Source organism: Lethenteron reissneri, unplaced genomic scaffold, assembly GCF_015708825.2.
Source record: "Lethenteron reissneri isolate LAM-NWPU_2019-01 unplaced genomic scaffold, ASM1570882v1 scaffold_1448, whole genome shotgun sequence".
Lineage (NCBI taxonomy): Eukaryota > Metazoa > Chordata > Hyperoartia > Petromyzontiformes > Petromyzontidae > Lethenteron > Lethenteron reissneri.
In genome coordinates, this window is record NW_026891166.1 from 1 (window position 1) to 23,300 (window position 23,300).

General features: G+C 55.4%; 1 protein-coding gene across 1 annotated transcript; it reads right to left on the reverse strand.

The window, feature by feature from the left end:
* Positions 1-355: 355 nt before the first annotated feature.
* On the reverse strand, positions 356-18,817 carry LOC133362343 (receptor-type tyrosine-protein phosphatase S-like; the record flags this gene model as incomplete). Its single annotated transcript, XM_061581271.1, has 8 exons — positions 18,480-18,817; positions 5,605-5,711; positions 4,009-4,486; positions 3,274-3,425; positions 2,634-2,664; positions 1,854-1,878; positions 901-995; positions 356-505 (listed from the first exon to the last, which is right to left on the reverse strand). Coding segments are annotated over exons 1-8 (1,174 nt in total), but the record flags the coding sequence as incomplete, so codon positions are not given.
* Between the last annotated feature and the right edge of the window lie 4,483 nt (positions 18,818-23,300).

Consider the following 23,300-nt stretch of genomic DNA (forward strand, 5'->3'; position numbering starts at 1 on the left):
AGACAGCGAGAGACACAGACAGACAGACAGAGACAGAGAGAGACCCAGACAGAGAGAGACACGCATATAAAGGATTTATAGTGACAAACGTTTTTACGGGTTAATTTTTTGAGCGGTCGAGGTCACAAGACGGAACGGGAGCGGCGGCGGCGGCGCGAGGAGCGCGAGAGACAGCGCAGAAAGCCGACGGAGAAGCACTCGGGCCAGACACAAGCATTAGCTGCCAAGGCACCAGCACCAGCAGGGAAAACTCTCAAGAGCCATGGCTACGCACCGTCCTCGAGTGCGCCCGCCTGGACGGGCGGCGACGCGGGCCCCGGCCGACCCCGTGTGTGCCCGCACCGTCACCTCGTACGGGCCCGCTCGCTCAGCCCCGCAGCGTCACGCTCCTCCTCTCCGCTCTGCAGCGGCGTCTGGCGCCAGCCACCAACCCCGCTCGGCCGCCCTCCCGAGCCGTCCTCCCCGGCCTCCCCGTCCTTCCCGTCGTCCCCCCTCCCCGAGCCTTCTGCGTCGGGGTGCGTGCGCCGCGCCTTGGCCAGTGCGGCAGCTTCCTGTTAGGCGACCGTGTAGCCCGTGATGGTGCCGTGCCGGCCGTGTGCGTGGCGGCGGCTCCCAGCTGACCAGCACGCTGCCGGGGCTCAGGGAGACGCACGACGTGTTTTGTGGGGGTGCCCGAGGGGGCTGTGGGTCGGGTTGGATTGTGGTGGAGGTGACAGGGGCGAGGGGGGTAATGGGGAGAAACATCAGAAACCGCTGCGACATGGATGTGAATAACCCAGGGGGTGAAAAACGCAAGTTAGTCAATGACTCGTGCTGCAAAGCGGGAGCTTTACAATTCCAATGATGTGAAAAAAAAAAACATTAAAACCTCCGTAGGCGTGGGGGGGTACGCGCGCGTACCTGACTGCTTGGTGCGCTCCGTGACCGTGAAGGTGGCGGGGCCCAGCCCGGCGCGGGAGCGCGCCGACAGCTGGAAGCGGTAGAACGGTGTCGGGCTGCAGGCGCTCGAGCAGGAACGTCACGGCGGAAGGCTCCAGCGTCACCACCTCCTGGCGAGCGATCAACGGCAAGGCGGAGGTTGCGACGGTCACTGTCGTCAATCGTCAGCGGCGTCGTCGTCGTCATTGTCCGCATCACGAGCGGGTTGTCCGATTAGCGAACAGGGTTCACATACAAACATCTTTTAATCATCACCACTGCCATTATCATAATCGTCGTCGTTATTGTCATTGGCGTCGTCGTCACCATCATCATTGTTGTTATCATCATCGTCGCCGTCGTCACTATTGTCTTCACTTAATTGCACTTTTGAGTGTGTGGTCTCCCGTGTAAAAATAATTGATAATAACAGAGCCCTCAATTTCCCCATCAGAGCTTCACCGAATCGCAAGACTCATCCACAGGGGTGGGGCTGGGGTGGGGAGGGGCTGGGTGGGGGTGGGAGGGGTGGGGCTGGGTGGGGAGGGTGGGGTGGGGCTGGGTGGGGAGGGGCTGGGTGGGGGGGTGGGAGGGGTGGGGCTGGGTGGGGAGGGTGGGGTGGGGCTGGGTGGGGAGTGGCTGGGTGGGGTGGGGCGAGGTGGGGGTGGATGGGGTGGGGCTGGGTGGGGAGGGGCTGGTCACCCCGTGGTGCCCTTATAAAACTCAACGTTTCACCTACTCACGCCGGCTTGTGCCCGCCCTCACAGTCGGGCATATTTGCGGAATACACCACGCCGCCGTTGACCCTGCAGGCCATTGACCGAGCAACCCGACGTTCCTACCAGCTCCCTCCGCAGGACAATGTGTTAATCGGCACTCCCCATTCTGTTAGCGGGTAGCTGCCCCTTCTCGTCAACATGGGGCAGAAGCGCCACCACGCCAGGGAGTCGACGACAATCCCTGGGATGGGGGACCCCGGGAGGGGGGACCGGGGGATGATGTCACCTTCCAGAAAGTTCTGGAAGGGAGGGCGTGTCTAGGGCGGAGCAAGCCACGAAGCAGGGGGGTGATGTCACCTTCCAGAAAGTTCTGGGAGGGAGGGCGTGTCTAGGGCGGAGCAAGCCACGGAGCAGGGGGATGATGTCACCTTCCAGAAAGTTCTGGAAGGGAGGGCGTGTCTAGGGCGGAGCAAGCCACGGAGCAGGGGGATGATGTCACCTTCCAGAAAGTTCTGGAAGGGAGGGCGTGTCTAGGGCGGAGCAAGCCACGGAGCAGGGGGATGATGTCACCTTCCAGAAAGTTCTGGAAGGGAGGGCGTGTCTAGGGCGGAGCAAGCCACGGAGCAGGGGGATGATGTCACCTTCCAGAAAGTTCTGGGAGGGAGGGCGTGTCTAGGGCGGAGCAAGCCACGGAGCAGGGGGATGATGTCACCTTCCAGAAAGTTCTGGAAGGGAGGGCGTGTCTAGGGCGGAGCAAGCCACGAAGCAGGGGGATGATGTCACCTTCCAGGAAGTTCTGGAAGGGAGGGCGTGTCTAGGGCGGAGCAAGCCACGAAGCAGGGGGGTGATGTCACCTTCCAGAAAGTTCTGGGAGGGAGGGCGTGTCTAGGGCGGAGCAAGCCACGGAGCAGGGGGATGATGTCACCTTCCAGAAAGTTCTGGAAGGGAGGGCGTGTCTAGGGCGGAGCAAGCCACGAAGCAGGGGGATGATGTCACCTTCCAGGAAGTTTTGGGAGGGAGGGCGTGTCTAGGGCGGAGCAAGCCACGGAGCAGTACACAAGCCGGACCTCTCAAGGGTCCGGCTCAGTCGTCACACCGGTGCTAAGAAGGGGCTGGACTAGGAGCCTGGACTCCAGGCTCTACTGCCCTTCTCAGGGCCGGGGGGTCTGAGTGGAGTGTGGTCGGTGGTGAGACCCTGGGGGACCCCCCTCTCACGTCCTTCTCAGGGCCGGGGGGTCTGAGTGGAGTGTGGTCGGTGGTGAGACCCTGGGGGCATCCCCTCTCACGACGTCCTTCTCAGGGCCGGGGGGTCTGAGCGGAACCAGAGGTCAGGACTCGTACGTGTAGCCCGGAGGCCGTTCACCTCCGTGGGTGTCGGGTGGAAGGGGCCGTTACCCCTTCGTGTCAGGGACCTGCACCCAGATTGTGAATCAATATCGTGTTGCCTCGCAACAAGAAGAAGTTCTCACATTATGTACCCACTGCAATAGGACACCGTGTGAGTGTGTGTACGATGGCAAAGTCCACGCGTCTCTACAACGACAGCACCAACCTTCAAGGTGCATCTAATGAACGGGGGTTGTCTCGACGATTGGACCTCCCCCTGTGAGTGTGGCCGATGGAACAACCCACACACCTCCTCCTCCTTGTCGTTGCTGTTGTCCCCCCCGTGGCGGACGTAGAGCTCGTAGCTGGCGACGGCGCCGTGGTGCGGAGGGGTCCAGCGTAACAGAATGCTCGATTCGGACACCGCTTCTGCTGTCAGCTTCACCGGCTGGACAGGAGGAGCTGTGGGACAAAAAGTCATCACGTACAAATGTCTGTTATTTAACAACGTGTGTGACGTACAGGGATTCTGCCGTGGCAAGATGTTGAGTTTATCATCATCAGCACAATCCATGTAGGTGTCCACTGCAGTTTCGTCATGTGGTCAGACAGAGGAAAGTGGAAACATTTTCACGTATATGCATACTCCACTTGAAATCCAGGTCACCGGTTCCATATCTCGAGTTCGACAGCTGAAGCCATGGGCAAGTCCAACCAATGTTTGAACCTGTTCTGGGCCTCATACCGCAATGATATTTTGCAAAATGGATGTTTTCATTAACGTGCATCTCACAAGATTACATTCGTGTTTACACATACGCAGCAGTATTAAAGGTATACACCGCAGTTAGTCAGTGCCATATCGTGTGTGCAGTGGGGTCCAGTGCAAGTCCCCCTCCCTCTTCTAAGCCGTCTGGGCAGCATCACAAACAACCTGGCCACCATTACCCCTCTAGAGGGCGTCTCCTTCTCGAAGCGGCGGCCCTTCGACGCTTGCTTTCCCTAGCGTCGCCACGCCGCGTGTGCGCGCACGTGTGCTCCTTGCCTGCGACGGTGGTCTCGACGTAGATCTTGTCGGACAAGGGCCCGTCGCCAGCGGACGTGAAGGCGAGCATGCGAAGCACGTGCGGTGTGTTGGGCGCCAGGCCGCCCAACAAGGCGAAAAAGTCATCGCCGCCGACGACGCTCTCCAGCCAGGTGCTCTCGGGCCGCACGGGTTCGACGGCGCAGTAGACGCGGTAGCCACGGATCACCCCGTTGGGCACCTTGGGCTGGCGCCACGCTATCAGCAGGATGGGGGTGCGGCCCAGCATGTACGCGTGCACGTTGCGCGGCGGGCCCGACGGCGCCTGTTCGCCGGTGCGCGCCAATGCCGGCGGGCTGGGCGGCCCGCGCCCCATCCCGGTCACCGCCAGCACCCGCAGCTCGTACATCGAGTCGGGCTCCAGGCCCGCGAGCGTGTGCTGCGTGTCGGGCACGGCGTCCGTCTCCCGGAAGGGGCCCTCCGACGATTGCAGCTTGTACTGCGGCGACAGCGGGGTTGGGGGGCAGGCGGGCGGTGGTGGAGATCGCTCGCTCGACGCACGCGTTTATATCCGCGTAAGATGCGCAGGCGCCGGGGTCGAATTTCACAGCAAGATAAGCACCGCTGCACTACCGCTTCCCACCACAACCGCATACCTAACAACAACAACAACCGCCATTCGCCACTAAGTGGCGGTGACGTCACCACGACGCTTGTGCCAGGCCAAGTGCACCTTGAGGCTACCACGTGAAGTGTCGAACGCCCGCTGGCAGGAGGTCATACCTAACACACGCGCGCACACACACTGCCTTTGCAACTCGAGCATACGGCTGTATCCGCGCGCCCGCAGCACAGAAGATGAAGTCGGTAACTTTTTGGCTGGGTAATGTAGGAATCGTAACTGAGAAACCATCGAGTTTCCTGCGGATTCATCTTCTTGGTTCTTTCGGTAAAGTCACGTAGAATGGAAGTAATAAAATAATAAAAATAAAACATCATAAAATAATTCTCACGACGTTTCGGCCACAACGCAAGCAACCGTCTTCAGGTGAAGAACAGGTCTGTCGAGAAGACAGCATCTGAATGACTTTCCGACAGACCTGTTCTTCACCTGAGGACGGCTGCTTGCGTTGTGGCCGAAACGTCGTGAGAATTGTATTTTATGTTTTATTTTTATTATTGTATTACTTCCCTTCTACGTGACTTTACCGAAAGATGAATCCCTGCAGTCACGAAAGCTTTAAATAGAATTTTTTCCTGCGGATGTTAACTACCTCGCCTGCTATGAATGAGGGAGGGTTCGATCCTGACCCTGACGCCTGCTGCTGCTGTATATTTGGAATTTGCGTGTCTCCGTCACGGTGGTCGCGTGGATTTTTCTCCGGGTCCTCCGGTTTTTCCCTCCACATTTAGAATCGGCGTGCGTTCAAGAGCACTTGGCCGCTATACATTTCAAGCCACTTCGCTGAACTATCATCCGTGACCAGGTCACTTCTGAAAAAGAGCTATACAGCTCAGTGGGCTAAACTCCAAACATACAGGCGTCAGGGCCGGCATGGAAACCACGTTTCACCAGCAGGATGCCCAATGGTTCGGCGTGCTGCAAGCCGTCCTCACCTGGATGACGTAGAAGAGGACAGGGTCAGGGCCGAGCAAGTCCCATGTCAGCGTCACGCTGGTCGACGTCGTCTCCGTCACCGACAAGCCCAGGGTCGTCGGCAGGCCTGGGGGAGGTGGGCAGGGTAGAGGGGGGCGGTGGGGGGTGATGGAGCGGTGGTGAATCGGATAAGGGAGAGGCAATTGGCTACGATTGGCCAGTTGGAGATAGGGTCAGAATGCAGAGTTGGGACATGGATGAGGAGGGAATTAATTTCCGTTGTGTGCAATGTTTGTTGTGATTAATCATACAAACACAAGATCCAGGTCCGATTCAACACAGTACAGACATTCTAGATTTGAAGCTTTCGTGACTGCAAGGATTCATACTCTTAGTTCTATCGGTAAAGTCACCATGTAGGTGAAAAAAGAAATTAAAATTTATAAAAATAAAGCAATAAAAATCACGACGTTTCGGAGGCAACACAAGTCTCCGTCTTCAGGTGAAGCCGTCACAGGAAAATATCTGTATCAAGTGATGAAAAATATCTGTATCAAGTGATGAAAAATATCTGTGTCAAGTGATGAAAAATATCTGTATCAAGTGATGAAAAATATCTGTATCAAGTATCACTTGATACAGATATTTTGCTGTGACGGTTCTGCCTGAAGACGGAAGCTTGTGTTGCCTCCGAAACGTCGTGATTTTTATTCTTTTATTTTTATTAATTTTTATTTAATTTTTTACCTACATGGTGACTTTACCGAAAAAACTAAGAGTACAGTACATACAATTCGTGATCTGATCCCATCTGTGAAGGATGTGATCCCTGACACGCAATACCCCGGCGTCTACAAACCAAGCTGTGTCTGCAGCAGTAGTTACATTGGGGAAACTAAGCGACATTTCTCAGACCGTGTTCGCGAACACAAGGCGGATCTGAAACACGGTAGGACCAACACCTCAGCCGTGGCCGATCATCGTTTTAACGCTGTGGTGGGCTCACACGTGACATTGATTTCTCCAAGACGAAGGTACTCTGCAAACCCATTGGCTATCAGCAAACATTTGTTCATGAAGCCATCCAGATATAGAAACAGACACAATTTGAACCGAGAAGATGGGGGTACAAACTGAGCAATCATTGTAATGACGTTATTAACCAGGTAAAGTCATCACTGGCTGCGATGCTTCCATTCCGACTCTCTGAGTTACATTACCTTGTTAAATGTCTTCACATTAACCGGCTAAATGTCTCACTAACACAGCTACTGCTCATAATCAACGTTTTTGGGGGTTAGATCGCGTTATTTATAAATGTGTCGTAACCCTCCACCACCCGACACGGCCAATCAGTAAAAAAGTGTCACGTTGACAAAAGACAATTAGTTCACTGCTTTAGCCCACCGGTGTGTTGAAGCGTGAAACCACAACAATTTACAATTTGAGTAGCACGACGTTTCGCTGGTAATTGCATCCAGCATCATCGGGCAATTCGCCAGAATGGTGAGGCTCTGCTCTGTCTCCCGTTCTTATATAGAGCAGCAGCAGCAGGGTGACGTAATCATTAACTCATTAACTCATCAGGTGCCAAGATTCAAGGGGGGTTATTGTAATTATATACTAGATTAGTAATCAGGCTATTGTTACGATGCGAGTTGTAGATTAGTAATCATTTGGAATGTGTTTTATTGTGATTATGCTACATTAGTAATCAGTGTTTGTTTCTGATTGGCCGTGTCGGGTGGTGGAGGGTTACGACACATTTATAAATAACGCGATCTAAACCCAACAACGTTGATTATGAATATTGGTCGCGAAAGCCTGCTACGTGTTAAACAGCTACTGCTCCCTTCTCCTTGATGTTCAAGCGGCTGAATGTCTCTCATTAACACAGCCGCGGCTGCGGGAGCAGTATGTTTTTTATCAATCTGTCCGCCGCTCGCTCCGCTCCACGCGAGCACACACAGTGCTCGTGATGAATCACGACTATTCTTTGTTCTTTCGGTAAAGTCACGTATAAAGATATAATAATAATAAATTAAATAATAGCTTATTACGACGTTTCGATTGCAACACAACCAATCATCATCAGGTATAGTGAAATAGCGACATAAAATCTAACCAGAAAACTATAGACAGACATATAAGCAGACAGATATCACCAAGATACACAGAGAGAGTGACACAGGTACAGAGAGGGAGATTGTCTCTGTGGGGTGGCCTTAAATAGACAGGGGGGGGGGGCGGAGGCAGAGAGAGGGAGGGGGTTAGAGTCAAAATTTACATGTCAATGAGTACGAAGAGACGCGTAGTAAAGTACGCAGGCTTAGAGGGAGAAAGAACACACTAAATTAAATAACCTAGCAAAGTATCGAAATGTTACGTAAAACGACACAGAGTTAAGAATGAATCACAATCTCCGTGGCCGCCTCTGCCTTCTCGCTCCGCTTGGGCTGCTCAAAAGCGGTTGTGTCTCGTGTGATGATGGTTAAGGCGGTAGGGGCTCTCCGACTCTCGTGCGTGTTTCGTGCGACACCAGGCCACGTCGCATCCAGTCACGCTCCAATACACCCTCCGTTGGATAGATGTTGGAGAGGTGTTTTTTTTTTAAGACGTAGGCACAAAACGACGCGTCGTTTACCAAAATGTTTAAAATACGGTCGGCCACATCGTTAGGGTAAACATCCTAGAACATATCTTCTTGGTTCTTTCGGTAAAGTCACGTAGAATGGAAATAATAAAATAAAATAAATAAAACATAATAAAATACAATTCTCACGACGTTTCGGCCACAACGCAAGCAGCCGTCCTCAGGTGGAGAATAGGTCTGTCGGGGAGACAGAGTCTGAATGACCTGTTCTCCACCTGAGGACTGCTGCTTGCATTGTGGCCGAAACGTCGTGAAAAATATGTAAATATTTTTTTATTTTTTTATTGTTTTATTATTTCCATTCTACGTGCCTTTACCAAAAGAACCAAGAAAATGAATCCCTGCAGTCACGAAAGCTTTACATCGAAAAAAAAAAGATGTAGATGATGATGTTGATGATGTTGATGATGTTGATGATGATGATGTTGATTATTAATGTTAATGATGATGATGTTAATGATGATGATGTGAATGACTGTCTTCTCGACAGACCTGTTCTCCACCTGAGGACGGCTGCTTGCGTTGTGGCCGAAACGTCGTGAGAATTATCTTATTATGTTTTATTTTTATTATTTTATTACTTCCCTTCTACGTGACTTTACCGAAAGAACCAAGAAGATGAATCAGACAAGTGACTGTGTGACGGGGGGGGGGGTGAGAAATGTGACGTCACATCAAAATACGCACTACAATGACAATAGTTTAAAGCGATTTGAAGCATGTTTTATTTGGGGGGGGGGGGGCAGAGCTTTGTGACGTCATATTTGAGGGGGGGGGGTCTGACTTTTTGTGACGCCGAGTGACGAAGGGGGGGGGGGGTAAAAAAAGTCTAAAATCGCGTGATGTCATTTATGGGCGGCCCCTTGGCAGAATTCCCAATCAAGCTGCACAAGATTTGCTGATGTGCATGGACGTGTGTGTGTCTGAGTGTGTTAGTGTGTTTGTGTGTCTGTGTGTCTGTGTGTATGTCTGTGTGTGTGTCTGAGTGTGTTAGTGTGTGTGTCTGAGTGTATGAGTGTGTGTGTGTGTATATGAGTGTGTGTGTGTGTCTGAGTGTGTTAGTGTGTGTGTGTCTGAGTGTGTTAGTGTGTGTATGAGTGTGTGTGTCTGAGTGTGTGTGTGTGTGTCTGTGTGTGTATGTCTGTGTGTGTGTGTGTGTCTGAGTGTGTTAGTGTGTGTGTGTGTATGAGTGTGTGTGTGTATGAGTGTGTGTGTATCTGAGTGGGTTAGTGTGTGTCTGAGTGTGTGTGTGTATGAGTGTGTGTGTGTGTGTTGGGAGCGGTGGTGTAGCGATTAGCAAGCTGCACTACGAACCCAGCCACAGAGTTCCATTCCCACTCACGGCCAACACCAGTGACAATCATCTGAATCGGTCCCGGGCCTCCACTAGGTGGACTCAGCCTCAAACGAGTACCTGGTGTGGTGTGTAAACATTGTCACTGGGGAGACAAAGGCGGCCAGGCGTGGTGCTGGCCACCCACCCCCTCGTGTGCCGTGCCGGGCTTCATTAGGTGCTCGCTAACAGCACTTGCCCCAACAGTCTGTTGAGGCTACACGGGGGATCTTTGTCTTTGGGCGAGCAGAGACAGGCAGGCATGGGGGCAATGGAGAAGGCGGCAATGGAGACGTTCAGACAGGGAGACAGACGGAGTGGCCGGGAGACTGACAGAGACCGCCGGAGGCTCCAGACAGACTTCAGACACAGGCAGAGACGAGACAACCATCAGACAGACAGGAGGAGGTGGAGGAGGAGGATAGACAGATGGCAATGCGACACGCACGTGCGGAAAAGCTCGTCACAACCAGTTAATAATCAGCAGGAGAAATCACTCCGCAGAAATTGGTCCTGTAAAAATTAACCCGTAAAAATAAAGTTTTTCACTATAAATCTCCTTTATATGCGTGGCATCGGTTTTATTTTATTATTCATTTCTGTTTTTCTGGAGTAAGAGTTTCATTTTTATCACATTGGTATTTTAAATTAAATATGAAAAAAAAAAATTCCTAAAAATTGGAAAATTTAGGAAAAAATTTTTCAGGAAAATAAATTGTCACGCAACAACGAGTCTGTGTGCAAAATGTCAGCTCGATTGGATCACGGGAAGTGGGTTAAAAAACGACCGAAAGATTTGCACGGTCGTAAGCAAGCAAGTGTAGAGGTGTAATTGCGCATGTCTACGAATGTTGAGGTGTGATTATGCATGGCCACGGATGGCCAACAAACACAAGGGGCGGGGTTACGGCCGTACACAAGGGTGGCGCTCGCACCGACGTCCGCATGTGTATCCCCCACGGGCCCCCCCCTTGGGGGCAAGTCCTATAAAAGGTGATGAGCCGAAAGGCTCGGGAGTCGGGACTCAGCTATAACCAGAGAAGACGGAAGACCAGCTAGTGTAGGCCCCAGAGCTCCCCTGGCTCGCTGTCCTTATAAGGGCCGACCAGGGCAAGCCGGTGGCGTGGCCCCGAGAGCCCAGACGAAGCTGGTCTGGTGACTCAGGGAGCCGGGATCCCAGCTTAACCAAGCTGGGACAGATAGCCTCCCCTAGTCCCGTAGTGGAGGAATTGGTATAGGTTAGAGGGGTTAGCTGTCGAGAAATCCCTGTAGCCCAGTGACCTGTAAATAACTGTGTTGGTGTAATAAATAAGTGTGCCTCCGATCCTGTCGTCAAGCCTCCATATACTTACTACATCTGGTGTCAGAAGTAAAACGTCCAAACGATGGACACACGAGGGACGACACGTACCAAGGAGTCGGAGATGGAAGACGCCGCGGCCGATTCAACACCAGAGATGGCCGGGGTCGGATCGGAGCAGCCGGGGCCAAGTACGCCCGTGCCGCTACGACAAGAGGGGGGGGATGCGTCGGCTGAAGGACTCCGGCTGGCCCACTCCCGCCTGGCGGAACTGCTCTACGCCGCCGCCGCTGCGTTGGAGGAGATCACGCGGCTGGGGGCTGGAGGGGCAGCGCGGGTCGACGACAGCAGCCGGCGCGCGGCGACGTTTCCCGCCACCCCGACGCGGCTGGCGGTTAAATTTCCCGCCATCTCTACAGTGCGAGCGGACGGCGGGGCCGGCCCGCGTCACGTGACTGCTGAGCGCCAAGCACAAGCCGTGACATCATCAACACCGGCCGGCGCGTCAACATCGGAGCGACCGGCGATGCCATGTGCACAGCCCGCCCACACTGTATCATCGGCGGGGAGCGACGGAGAGCGATCTACAGCCACGGACGTCGCCTTGCAGCAGCGTCTGCCACCTCTGAAAGAATTCGTAGGCGCAGACGGAGACTGGGGCGGCTTCAAGAGACGGTTCATCGCTCATCAGGAGATGGCGAACTGGACGGACGCCGAGGCTCTACGCGCGCTGCCAGCGATGCTGGACAACGACGCCCTGGCTACCCTCACCTCGGCGCCGAGGGAAAAGCGCGCCACCCTACACCTGGCGTTGCAGCTGCTGTCAGCCGTCTATGGGCCGCCTTCGGACTGCAGGCAGCTTTTCCACGATCGGCGTCGGGGCACCAACGAATCACCTCTGGCCTTCCGGACTGCTCTCCTGGCTCTAGCGAAGGCTGCTTTCCCAAGGATGGACGAGGAAGGAGTGGATGCCATGGTGGCTGAGAAGCTGCTGCTACTCGCTGATGAGCTGGACGTCAACGTCCTGGCTCAAGACAACTCAGAGATGTCGTCCCTGCTGGTCGCGCGCCACATCCACGGGGGCTTGCGGTCCCTTCGTCGAAAGGCGGCAAAGGGGGCGGCCAGCCATGCCATGGCGGCTACCGCCCTCCCATCGGAGGAGGTCTGCGGGGTGGAGCGGCGAGGGGAATGGAGAGCGGCAGTACCACAGGCTCGGAATGGACCGAGCCGCCAGGAGCAGCCCAGGACATCGGGGGCGCTCACACGCTGCTACAACTGTGGCCTGCAAGGCCACGTTGCGTCAGGATGCCGGGCTCCCCGTCAGCGCGGGGCGACACCTCGTCAGGACGCCACGCCGTCTCCTCCCAAGCTCCAGCAGAGAAATACGGCGAGTCGCGGCACCTCACACGTTTGGCCCACGCACACATCCGACACACACTCACGCGCCCAACTAAACAGGGCTCCAAATTCCCCATCCGTCGCGCGCGATTGTTCGGTAATGCGGCGGGCGCTCCAACCGGGTCAGTGGTCGGAGCTCGCCCATCGTGTCGTTGCTGCGTCGGCGGGATCATCGGTCGTGGTCGGTCACATTGATGGGGTAGAGGTGCGGATTTTAATTGACACAGGGGCATCGGCGACCATTATATCTGATTTAATTTATAACATCCTTCCCGTTCAAAGTCGTCCCTTGCTCCCTGTTGACGTGCCGTGCTATGCCGCTAACGGGGGCTCTCTGGCATTATTGGCCAAATCCGCGCCACTATCTGCATTGGGGACATTAAATTATCCGGGCCTGTTTTGGTTTCCTCCTCACTCGCGGTTCCGTGCCTGTTGGGGACGGATTTTCTGGCCAAAATGCCCATCCGCATCCTTATTGACCAAGGGTGCATTGAGCTCCCATCGGGCCGACGCGTTACATTTCTGTCTTCCCCCACCACGGAGCGTCGGGCGTTTGCCACCGTGCAGGCGCTCGTCACAAAAACTGTGCGCGTGCCTCCGGGGGCTCAGATGCTCGTCCCTCTTAGGTTGCGTCGGCCGTTTAATGAAGGGGTTGCGGATCGGGGGGTCTTGTTGGGACCATCTCGGGCCGGGGTAAATGGACCAGATTTGCTCGCGGCTCAGACCATGGTGAGAGGGGATGGGGACCCCTTCATTGCAGTCCTTAATGTGGGATCGCGAACGGCCGTGGTTCCTCAAGGGACCGTGCTTGCACACGCAACGCCGGTACCCTATGAGGAACCACTCGTGGGTCAGGTATCCACCGATCCTCCGTCGCGACCGCATTCGGACTGTGATGACGGTTGGCTGGATGCGCTTTGCGCGGGTTCAGTGGACCTGTCCGACTCGCAGCGCGCGCAGCTGCGAGTTCTTCTGAGCGAATTTGCTGACGTTTTTAGTCAACACAAATTTGATATTGGTTGTACTAAATTGCTGCGACACCATATTGACACGGGTGACAGCGCGCCAATCCGCCAAAATCCCTTTCGGTTGAGTCCCGCCGAAAAGGATCATGTCAAATCGGCTGTTGATGACATGCTAGCCGCCGATATCATTTCCCCTTCCAATAGCCCGTGGGGCGCGCCGATCGTTTTGGTGAAAAAAACACGACGGCTCACTGCGGTTTTGTGTCGACTTTCGGCGTCTGAACAAAATCTCTGTGGCAGATGCGTACCCGCTTCCTCGAATGGATGAGTCGCTCGATGCCTTGGCGGGGGCGCGATTCTTTTCCACCCTCGATTTGCTATCTGGATTCTGGCAGCTTCCTCTGGATGACGAATCAAAACCTAAGACTGCTTTTCGGACACCGCAGGGTCTCTTCCAATTTAACCGCTTGCCGATGGGTTTACATTCTGCGCCGGCAACTTTTCAGCGGTTAATGGAATTGGTCTTGGCAGGGTTGCAATGGGATTCGTGTTTGATTTACTTAGACGATGTCATCGTCTTTAGCAAATCCTTCGAGGAACACCTCCAGAGGTTGCGTGCTGTTTTTCCTCAAAATGCGGGCTGCCAATTTGAAATTTAAACCACAGAAGTGCCATTTACTCCGCGAATCGGTGCGATATTTGGGTCACATTGTTGGGCGCTCGGGGATATCCACTGATCCCGCCAAAACGGAATGCGTCAGCTCCTGGCCGACTCCCACCTCTGTGGGAGAGGTCAGGAGTTTCATTGGGTTCGCGTCGTATTATCGGCGATTTGTGGCTGACTTCGCTACGATTGCGAAACCTTTGCATGCCTTGACGTCCAAGGGAGTCAGGTTTCATTGGGGGCCGGAGGAGGAGGCTTCTTTTCGCGCCCTCCGGAATGCTTTGGTGGGGGCTCCGCCGTTGAATTACCCGGATTTTTCACAACCCTTCTTGCTCGATACAGATGCAAGTAACACGGGCATCGGGGGCGTGCTGTCCCAGCTCATTGGGGGCGTAGAGCATGTGGTGGCTTACGGTAGTCGGGTACTGTCTCCAGCCGAACAGCGGTACTGCGTTACCCGTCGGGAATTATTGGCGATTGTTTATTTCATTCAGCAGTACCGCCCGTATCTGTACGGTCGGCGGTTCACCGTCCGTACAGATCATGCGGCCCTACAATACGCCCTGCGGGTTCAACAACCATCGGGCCAGTTGTCTCGATGGTTGGAGATTCTCCAAGACTATGACTTTGTCACCACATATCGTAAGGGTCTCCGCCACACGAACGCTGACGCCCTGTCGCGATTGCCACCCACTTCGGAGTGCGCGTGCCTCTTGGGTTCGGGGCGTTGTAGGTCTCCGAACGTCACCACCGATTCGGTCCTCGTGGCCGCTGCCGATGCGCCTTCGGTTTCGGGTCCTATCGAGCAAGAAGGGAGGGATTCGTTGCTGGGGTTGTCAGTCGCGGAATGGGGTCGCCTCCAAATGGAGGACACCTCCCTCCTCGCTCTGCGCCGTCGCGCCGGGGGGATTGGCCAGGGGGTGGAAAACGTTGACTCGTGGGGGTTGTTCCAGGGACTTTTAATGCACTGGGATGGTAAAACCCGGCGCCAGCGGCTCGTGGTGCCTGCTGCTTTAAGGGGTAAGGTGGTATGGGCTGTTCATGAGCGGCTTCTGCACTTGGGGGTTCATAAGACCTTTGCCACGCTCCAGCTAGATTTCTTCTGGCCGGGCATGGAAAAGGACGTGGGGGACCTCTTGGGGTCGTGCACGCAATGCGCGCAGAGGAAGCCACCTGCTAGGGGGTCCAACCCTCCGCTGCAGTCCATAAAAGTTTCCAGGGTTAACGAGCTCGTCGCTCTGGACATACTTGGCCCATTTCCCGCTACACCCAGGGGCAATAGGTATTTACTAACGGGGGTTGAATACTTCACGAGATGGCCTATGGCCTGGCCCCTGGCGAACCAGTCGGCAGCAGCCATCGCGGAGGCCTTTGTCCAGGGCTATGTCCTCGACAAGGGTGCTCCGGAACGGCTGCTTACTGACCAGGGTAGGAATTTTTCTGGTAAACTCCTACGTGAGGTGTGCGACCTCTTGGGTACGGAGAAGGTTCGGACCTCTCCGTATCACCCACAAACTGACGGGATGGTGGAACGGCTGCATCGGACCATCACGTCCATGCTGTCCCAGCAGGTGTCGGTATCCCAGACGGATTGGGACCTCCGCATAGCCGGTGTGTTGCAGGCCTACAGAATGGCTCCCCATGCGGCCACCGGATTTTCCCCTTTCTTTTTAATGTATGGGCGCGAAGTTAACCCTCCTGTGGCGACCCAGCTGAAGCTCTCGGCGCTCCAGGCGAAGTCTAATTTGTCCGAACACGTTAAATTTAACATCGCTCAATTGTCTGAGGCGCGGGAAGCGGCCGTGCAAAATTCTGAACTCCGCCAGAAGGCGAACGAGAGGCTTCGGTTGGGGCGGGTGCAGGTGGTCAAATGGGTACCAGGGGACAGGGCGTGGTTGCACTGTCCTCAGGTGCCGCTGGCAACCTCGTCGAAATTGGTACGGCCGTGGCGGGGGCCAGTGGAGGTCGTGCAGGTTTTGCGGCCGCAATGTGTTCGCGTCAAATGGGGGAGGCGCCGGTGGTATGTGCACCCCTCAAGGTTAAAACCATTCGTCACGCCGCCCCGGGGTTCACACACACACACGCATGGCCAAACGTGTGAGGGTGTCGCCGACTCCCCGTCGTCGCTGCACTCGCCTAACCTGACGCCAACTGTTCCGTCCCCAGGTGAAACAGGAGTGACGGGCCCACGCCCACCAACCCCTCCCGGAGGGGTCGGGGGTCACTCGGCAGCGGAGCCTGACCCTCTTGCACCCGGGCCGTCAACAACCGTCACTGAGCGTGCCGGGACGGGCCCTTGTGACGGACCCGCCGCGAGAACGCGCGCCAAAACGCGCAGACTTTTGTGAGGTCGGCCGTTGGGGGGCCTTGCGGACAAAAGGGGAGGGGTTTTGTGAGGTCGGCCGTTGGGGGGCCTTGCGGACAAAAGGGGAGGGGTGTTGTGAGGTCGGCCGTTGGGGGGCCTTGCGGACGATGGGAAAGGTGACGTCCGGAGTGTATATATATGTTGGTTTTGGGGTGTTATCCGGGGGGGGTGCGTCGGGTTATTTTTTTCTCTCTCTCTCTCTTCCTCTCGTTGTTCTTGTTGAAGTTTTCTTGTTCTTGTTAAAAATTACGCGAGGCACACACGGGGTTTTTGTGAGGGATGCACCTTTATTCTGATTTTTTTTTTGCAGCCGGGGACGGCTGCGAGCTGTACAGGGGGGGGTGATGTAGAGGTGTAATTGCGCATGTCTACGAATGTTGAGGTGTGATTATGCATGGCCACGGATGGCCAACAAACACAAGGGGCGGGGTTACGGCCGTACACAAGGGTGGCGCTCGCACCGACGTCCGCATGTGTATCCCCCACGGGCCCCCCCCTTGGGGGCAAGTCCTATAAAAGGTGATGAGCCGAAAGGCTCGGGAGTCGGGACTCAGCTATAACCAGAGAAGACGGAAGACCAGCTAGTGTAGGCCCCAGAGCTCCCCTGGCTCGCTGTCCTTATAAGGGCCGACCAGGGCAAGCCGGTGGCGTGGCCCCGAGAGCCCAGACGAAGCTGGTCTGGTGACTCAGGGAGCCGGGATCCCAGCTTAACCAAGCTGGGACAGATAGCCTCCCCTAGTCCCGTAGTGGAGGAATTGGTATAGGTTAGAGGGGTTAGCTGTCGAGAAATCCCTGTAGCCCAGTGACCTGTAAATAACTGTGTTGGTGTAATAAATAAGTGTGCCTCCGATCCTGTCGTCAAGCCTCCATATACTTACTACACAAGCAAGCGAGTGAACTTAATATAAAGGATTTAACAATTCCAATTAATTCCCCCCCCAACCCCCCATCGCTCGTGGCTTACTGGGTTGACGAACAAATTTATGAAGACGCAAAACCCTTTGTGTGTCTTTCACACCCGCCAAGCATTCGATGGGTTCGTAGCACCGATGCCAATCGACATAACACAGCTGGCGAGCGAAGCGATGGATCCACGATGTGTACACGAGTTTATGTTGCTGGGTAGTGAAGTGTTAAGTTCTAATTGCTGATGCCTCAGACGTATAGAAAATGGCTATTCCCACAAACTTTGCATCTGTGACCACCAGGACTTTGCGTGAAGGAATGACACAATGGATAGCGCGTTTTCTCATTGACAATAGGTCGATTTCAAAATATCAATGTCCTGGTCACAAAAGCAAAGTTTGTGGGGCAGAATAGACATTGTCTGTACTTTGGAGGCATAGGCAATTAGGAAATAACACTTACTACCCAGGAACAAAAACTTGTTTTGCTACACCTGACCGTAGCCATGGAGTCAACATTGGGGGGGGGGGGGGGGGGGAATTTTCCAGGGGGTCCCAACACAAAAAAATCTAAATTTTAAAACTAATTTCGTGCATAAAATATTAAAAAAATGCACCAACACATGGGATGGACTTGTTATGTATGTTTGACAATAATGTCTAATAGTGTCTTGTATTACATTGCTCTGGTTATACTTTTTTTGTACCATTTCTTGTTTCATTGTATGTAATGGCAGAGATTAGGGATTCAAAAAGTACAACCATAATCATATGAACAAAAATCTATGCATTCATTTATATGAAGACAAGTCCACATTGTGGCCAAGGTTTAGCAAATTGTTTTTTTTATTTTTCTCTCTCACAGCTCCGTCAACGAGCCCTTCCCCCCCTCCCCTCGCGTGACGCGTCAGACTGCGATGCCCCCCCCCCTCTCGCCCACCTCCCCCCTCCCTCCCTCCCTCCCACCTCCCCTCCCACCTCCCCTCCCCCCCCCTCTCACCCCCCCCCCCTCTCGCCCACCCCCCCTCTCGCCCCCCCCCTCTCAGCCACCCTCCCCTCCCTCTCACCTCCCCCCTCCCTCCCCTCCCCCCCCTCTCACCCCCCCCCCGCCTCACCCTCCCCGCCCCCCCCTCTCACCCCCCCCTCACCCTCCCCGCCCCCCTCTCACCCCCCCCCTCACCCTCCCCGCCTCCCCCTCTCACCCCCCCCTCACCCTCCCCGCCCCCCCCCTCTCACCCCCCCCTCACCCTCCCCGCCTCACCCTCCCTCCCCTCCCTCTCACCCCCCCCTCACCCTCCCCCCCCCCTCTCACCTGTGGCCGCGGTGCTGTGGGCGCAGGCGGTGAGAGCGAGAGAACAGGCGACGCAGATGCCGGACGGGAACAACAACCCCCGAGGCGCCATCATCATGATCACCATCACCACCACCATCACCACCATCACCACCATCACAGTCTCCTCCTCCTCCCTCCTCTGAACGACACGGCGGACGTGGCGATGATGGCGGCTCTCCACACTCCTCCTGCTGCTGCTGCTGCCTCCTGCTGCTGCTGCTGCCTCCTGCTGCTGCCTCCTCCTGCTGCCGCCTCCTCCTGCTGCCGCCTCCTGCTGCCGCCGCCTCCTGCCGCCGCCTCCTGCCGCTGTCTCCTCCTGCCGCTGCCGCCTCCTGCCGCCGCCGCCTCCTGCCGCCGCCGCCTCCTGCCGCCGCCTCCTCCTGCCGCCGCCTCCTCCTGCCGCCGCCTCCTCCTGCCGCCGCCGCCTCCTGCCGCCGCCGCCTCCTGCCGCCGCCGCCTCCTGCCGCCGCCGCCTCCTGCCGCCGCCGCCTCCTGCCGCCGCCGCCTCCTGCCGCCGTCTCCTCCTGCCGCCGCCGCCTCCTGCCGCCGCCGCCTCCTGCCGCCGCCTCCTCCTGCCGCTGCCGCCTCCTGCCGCTGCCTCCTCCTGCCGCTGCCTCCTCCTGCCGCTGCCGCCTCCTGCCGCTGCCGCCTCCTGCCGCTGCCTCCTCCTGCCGCTGCCTCCTCCTGCCGCTGCCGCCTCCTGCCGCTGCCGCCTCCTGCCGCTGCCGCCTCCTGCTGCTGCCTCCTGCTGCTGCCTCCTCCTGCTGCCTCCTGCTGCTGCTTCCTGCTGCTGCTGCCTTCTGCTGCGGGAGATGAACCTGCAGGGCCGCCTCGTGCCGCGTCTCGCTATTTATACCCCGCGGGGGGTGAGGTGGGGGCTGGGGGGGAGATGTGGGGGGGAAGGGGGCGGGGCTAACAGGTGTGGGGGGGGGGTGAGGTGGGGGCTGGGGGGGAGATGTGGGGGGGAGATGTGGGGGGGAGGGGAGGGGGGTGACGGGGCGGGGCTAAGAGGTGTGGGGGGGGGGGCTGGGGGGAGATGTGGGGGGGGTGACGGGGCGGGGCTAACAGGTGTGGGGGGTGAGGTGGGGGCTGGGGAGCAGTGGGTGGGGGGAGGGGCGGGAGAGGGGCGGGGCTGGGGTGAGTGAGTGGGTGGAGATTCGTCACCACCACCAACAACAACACCACCACCACCAACAACAACAACACCACCACCACCAACAACAACAACAACCGCGAAGCCGCCTCTCACGACGTCTGCACGCCGCCATTACACGAAGAAGTCGACACCGCGGCTCCTGCTGCTGCTGCTGCTGAGAGCCGAGGCTGCTGTTGTTGTTGTTGGTGGTGGTAGCCTTGACAGGCTGTTGGGGCAAGTGCTGTTAGCGAGTAGCAGCACCTATGAAGGCCGGCACGGCACACGAGGGGGTGGGTGGCCAGCACCACACCCGACCGCCTTTGTCTCCCCAGTTGGCGATGTTTACGCACCGCACCAGGTACTCATTCGAGGCCCAGTCGACCTAGGGGAGGCCCGGGACCGGTTCAGAGAATCGTCGCTGGTGTGGGTGGCGGGAATGGAACTGCGAGTGGAGCGGGTTCGTAACGCCGACGCGCTCACCGCTCCCGGGCCTCCCCTAGGTCGACTCAGCCTCAAATGAGTAACTGTTGTGGTGTGAACATCGCCACTGGGGAGACAAAGGCGGCCGGGTGTGGTGAATCCGAGTCCTGGGCGAACCCGGGTAGTACGGTTAGTTCTGAATCAACCGAGTAGAGGTCACAGCAGATACCTGCTGGCATTGACTTGATATCAAACCTATGTCGGGTCTAAATTTCGATGTAAAGCTTTCGTGACTGCAGGGATTCATCTTCTTGGTTCTTTCGGTAAAGTCACGTAGAAGGGAAATAATAAAATAATAAAAATAAAACATAATGAAATAATTCTCACGACGTTTCGGCCACAACGCAAGCAGCCGTCCTCAGGTGAAGAACATGTCTGTCAGATGCTGTCTTTCCACCACCATCATCACCATCACCACCCTCACCACCACAACCATCACCACCACCAACACCACAACCCTCACCACCACCATCATCACCATCACCACCACCATCATCACCACCACCATCATCACCACCACCATCATCACCATCACCACCATCACCATCACCACCACCATCACCACCATCACCACCATCATCACCACCACCATCACCGCCACCCTCACCACCATCATCATCACCATCACCACCATCATCACCATCACCACCATCATCACCACCATCACCACCACCATCATCACCACCATCATCACCACCATCATCATCACCACCATCATCATCATCACCACCATCACCACCATCATCATCACCATCATCATCACCACCATCACCATCACCACCACCCTCACCACCATCATCATCACCATCATCATCACCACCATCATCACCATCATCACCACCATCATCACCACCATCACCACCATCATCACCATCATCACCACCATCATCACCACCATCATCACCATCATCACCACCATCATCACCATCATCACCACCACCCTCACCATCATCACCACCACCATCACCACCACCACCACCACAACCCTCACCACCATCATCATCATCACCACCACCATCACCACCACCATCACCACCACCACAACCATCACCCTCACCACCACCACCATCACCACCACAAACCTCACCACCACCTCCTCCACCTCCGCTCCCCGTTCTTTGGTACTTGGCGGTGATTTTACCACAGCTAGGTGGTGTGAAGGCTTGCTAAGAGAAGGTTACGGACAGAGCTCGCAAACGGGTTTTGATTTCTTACCCCTCGTACCCGTACCCGGCCGCACCAGGGTCGCAAATGGGTACCCGTTCCCTACCCGTACCCTACCCAAAATGAGTGACAAACGGTGACTCACCGGTGACTCACGGCCTACCCGTACCCGGCCGCACCAGGGTCGCAAACGGGTACCCGTACCCAGCCGGGTATCGGGTAGGGTACGGGTATCGGGTACCCGGTTGCGACCTCTGGTTACGGAACACCCCCCGGTGTTATGGGTTAACATGGTTGAGCTCACTGGCAGATGCGCCAACTCACATTGCTGGCAGATGAGCCCCCTCCTCCCACCCCCCACCTTGAATTGCACAGATCTCTCAAGGATCTTTGAGCTGCTCCACAGTCTGAAGAAACCTAGGATGGATCATTGGCAGGACAGCCTGGATGTTGTTTGCCAGCCCATGTGTTCCGATAAAGGGGGGGGGGGGGGGGGAGTTCACCTTTCGCAAGCAGAGAGAAGAGAATGTGTAGTTGCGGCTGAGAATATCTGAATGTTATTGTCGTTCGCATAGAGCACAGCCGGTTTAAAGACAAATTCTAACGCCAATGGATTTAGAGTGAGGCCTCTGCCACCAAACCAGAGCTGACCATGAGCACACTGCTCAAATCACAGGTGCTCCTTCACCATCTTCACAGCAATCTCAGTACTCATTGAGAGTTGTGGAGTAGTGGAATGTCCGATGACGCTATATATCGGCAGATGTTTTTTTTAGCAGGGTTCTAATCAGAGGTCGCAACCGGATACCCGATACCCGTACCCTACCCGATACCCGGCTACCCGTACCCGGCCGGGTACGGGTACGTGTACCCATTTGCGACTCTGGTGCGGCCGGGTACGGGTAGGCCGTGAGTCACTGGTAAGTCACCGTTTGTCACTCATTTCCCAACGTCTTGTCTCTTCTCACAATTCAAGTTCCTAGCATCAACCCACCCGTGCCTGCAACATGGCTTCATCCCAGAGGTCGCAATCGGGTACCTGATGCCCATACTTTAGTTGTTTACGTGGTGGTTTTAGTTACTGCAGCTACATACTATTAACACTTCTTCCCTTTATTAATGCTACCCCTATCCCCTCCCTTTGATGCTGCTAATCCTGCATAATGCACAGACATAAGTAGTACTAATCACATACCTGCATTTCCCCTATCCCCTCCCTTTGATGCTGCTAATCCTGCATAATGCACAGACATAAGTAGTACTAATCACATACCTGCATTTCCCATAAATATGCTAAATTCCTCTTGATATGCAAATTATTTTGTCAAGACGCCCTTTCCCCTCCCTTCCAACCCAGCTTATATATAGGCTCCAAGCTCGTGTGCTGTTTCATTCAGACGCTGTCGCCTCGACAGACCTGGTTTCACCTGAGGACGGCTGCTTGCGTTGTGGCCGAAACGTCGTGAGAATTATTTTATGTTTTATTTTTATTATTTTATTACTTCCCTTCTACGTGACTTTACCGAAAGAACCAAGAAGATGTTTATGGTTGTCCCATCATATTTGCCGGCCACTAGTCATATTTGACAAGTCAATTGCATCCCCGGCGTTTGGCATTGCTGCTGCTTTGGCAGCTAGTTAGTCACTGGCGATGTTGCCGCAGTCCCACCCACACTCTCCTAGCGTCCACGCAACGCTCCCCTACCCCCCCACCCCCCTCCCTTGCTCCCCCCCCCTTCTCTCACCACCCATATAACCTCCTCCCACTTCAGCAAAACAAATTTCTTTTCCCACCCGATGACGATTGCTTGTGTTGCAAATCGAAACGTCGTGATTTATTTGATTTGATTTCTACCCACGTGACTTTACCGAAAGAACCAAAGAGTATAAATATCGTGAGTTTAATAATAAATAAATATGAGAATAAACGTTGTAGTTACTGTCCGGACCTGCGCGCCTTATTCGTACGTAAATGCAATTGTAAACCACGAGGCAGGTAGAACTCGTAACAGGTTTTATTA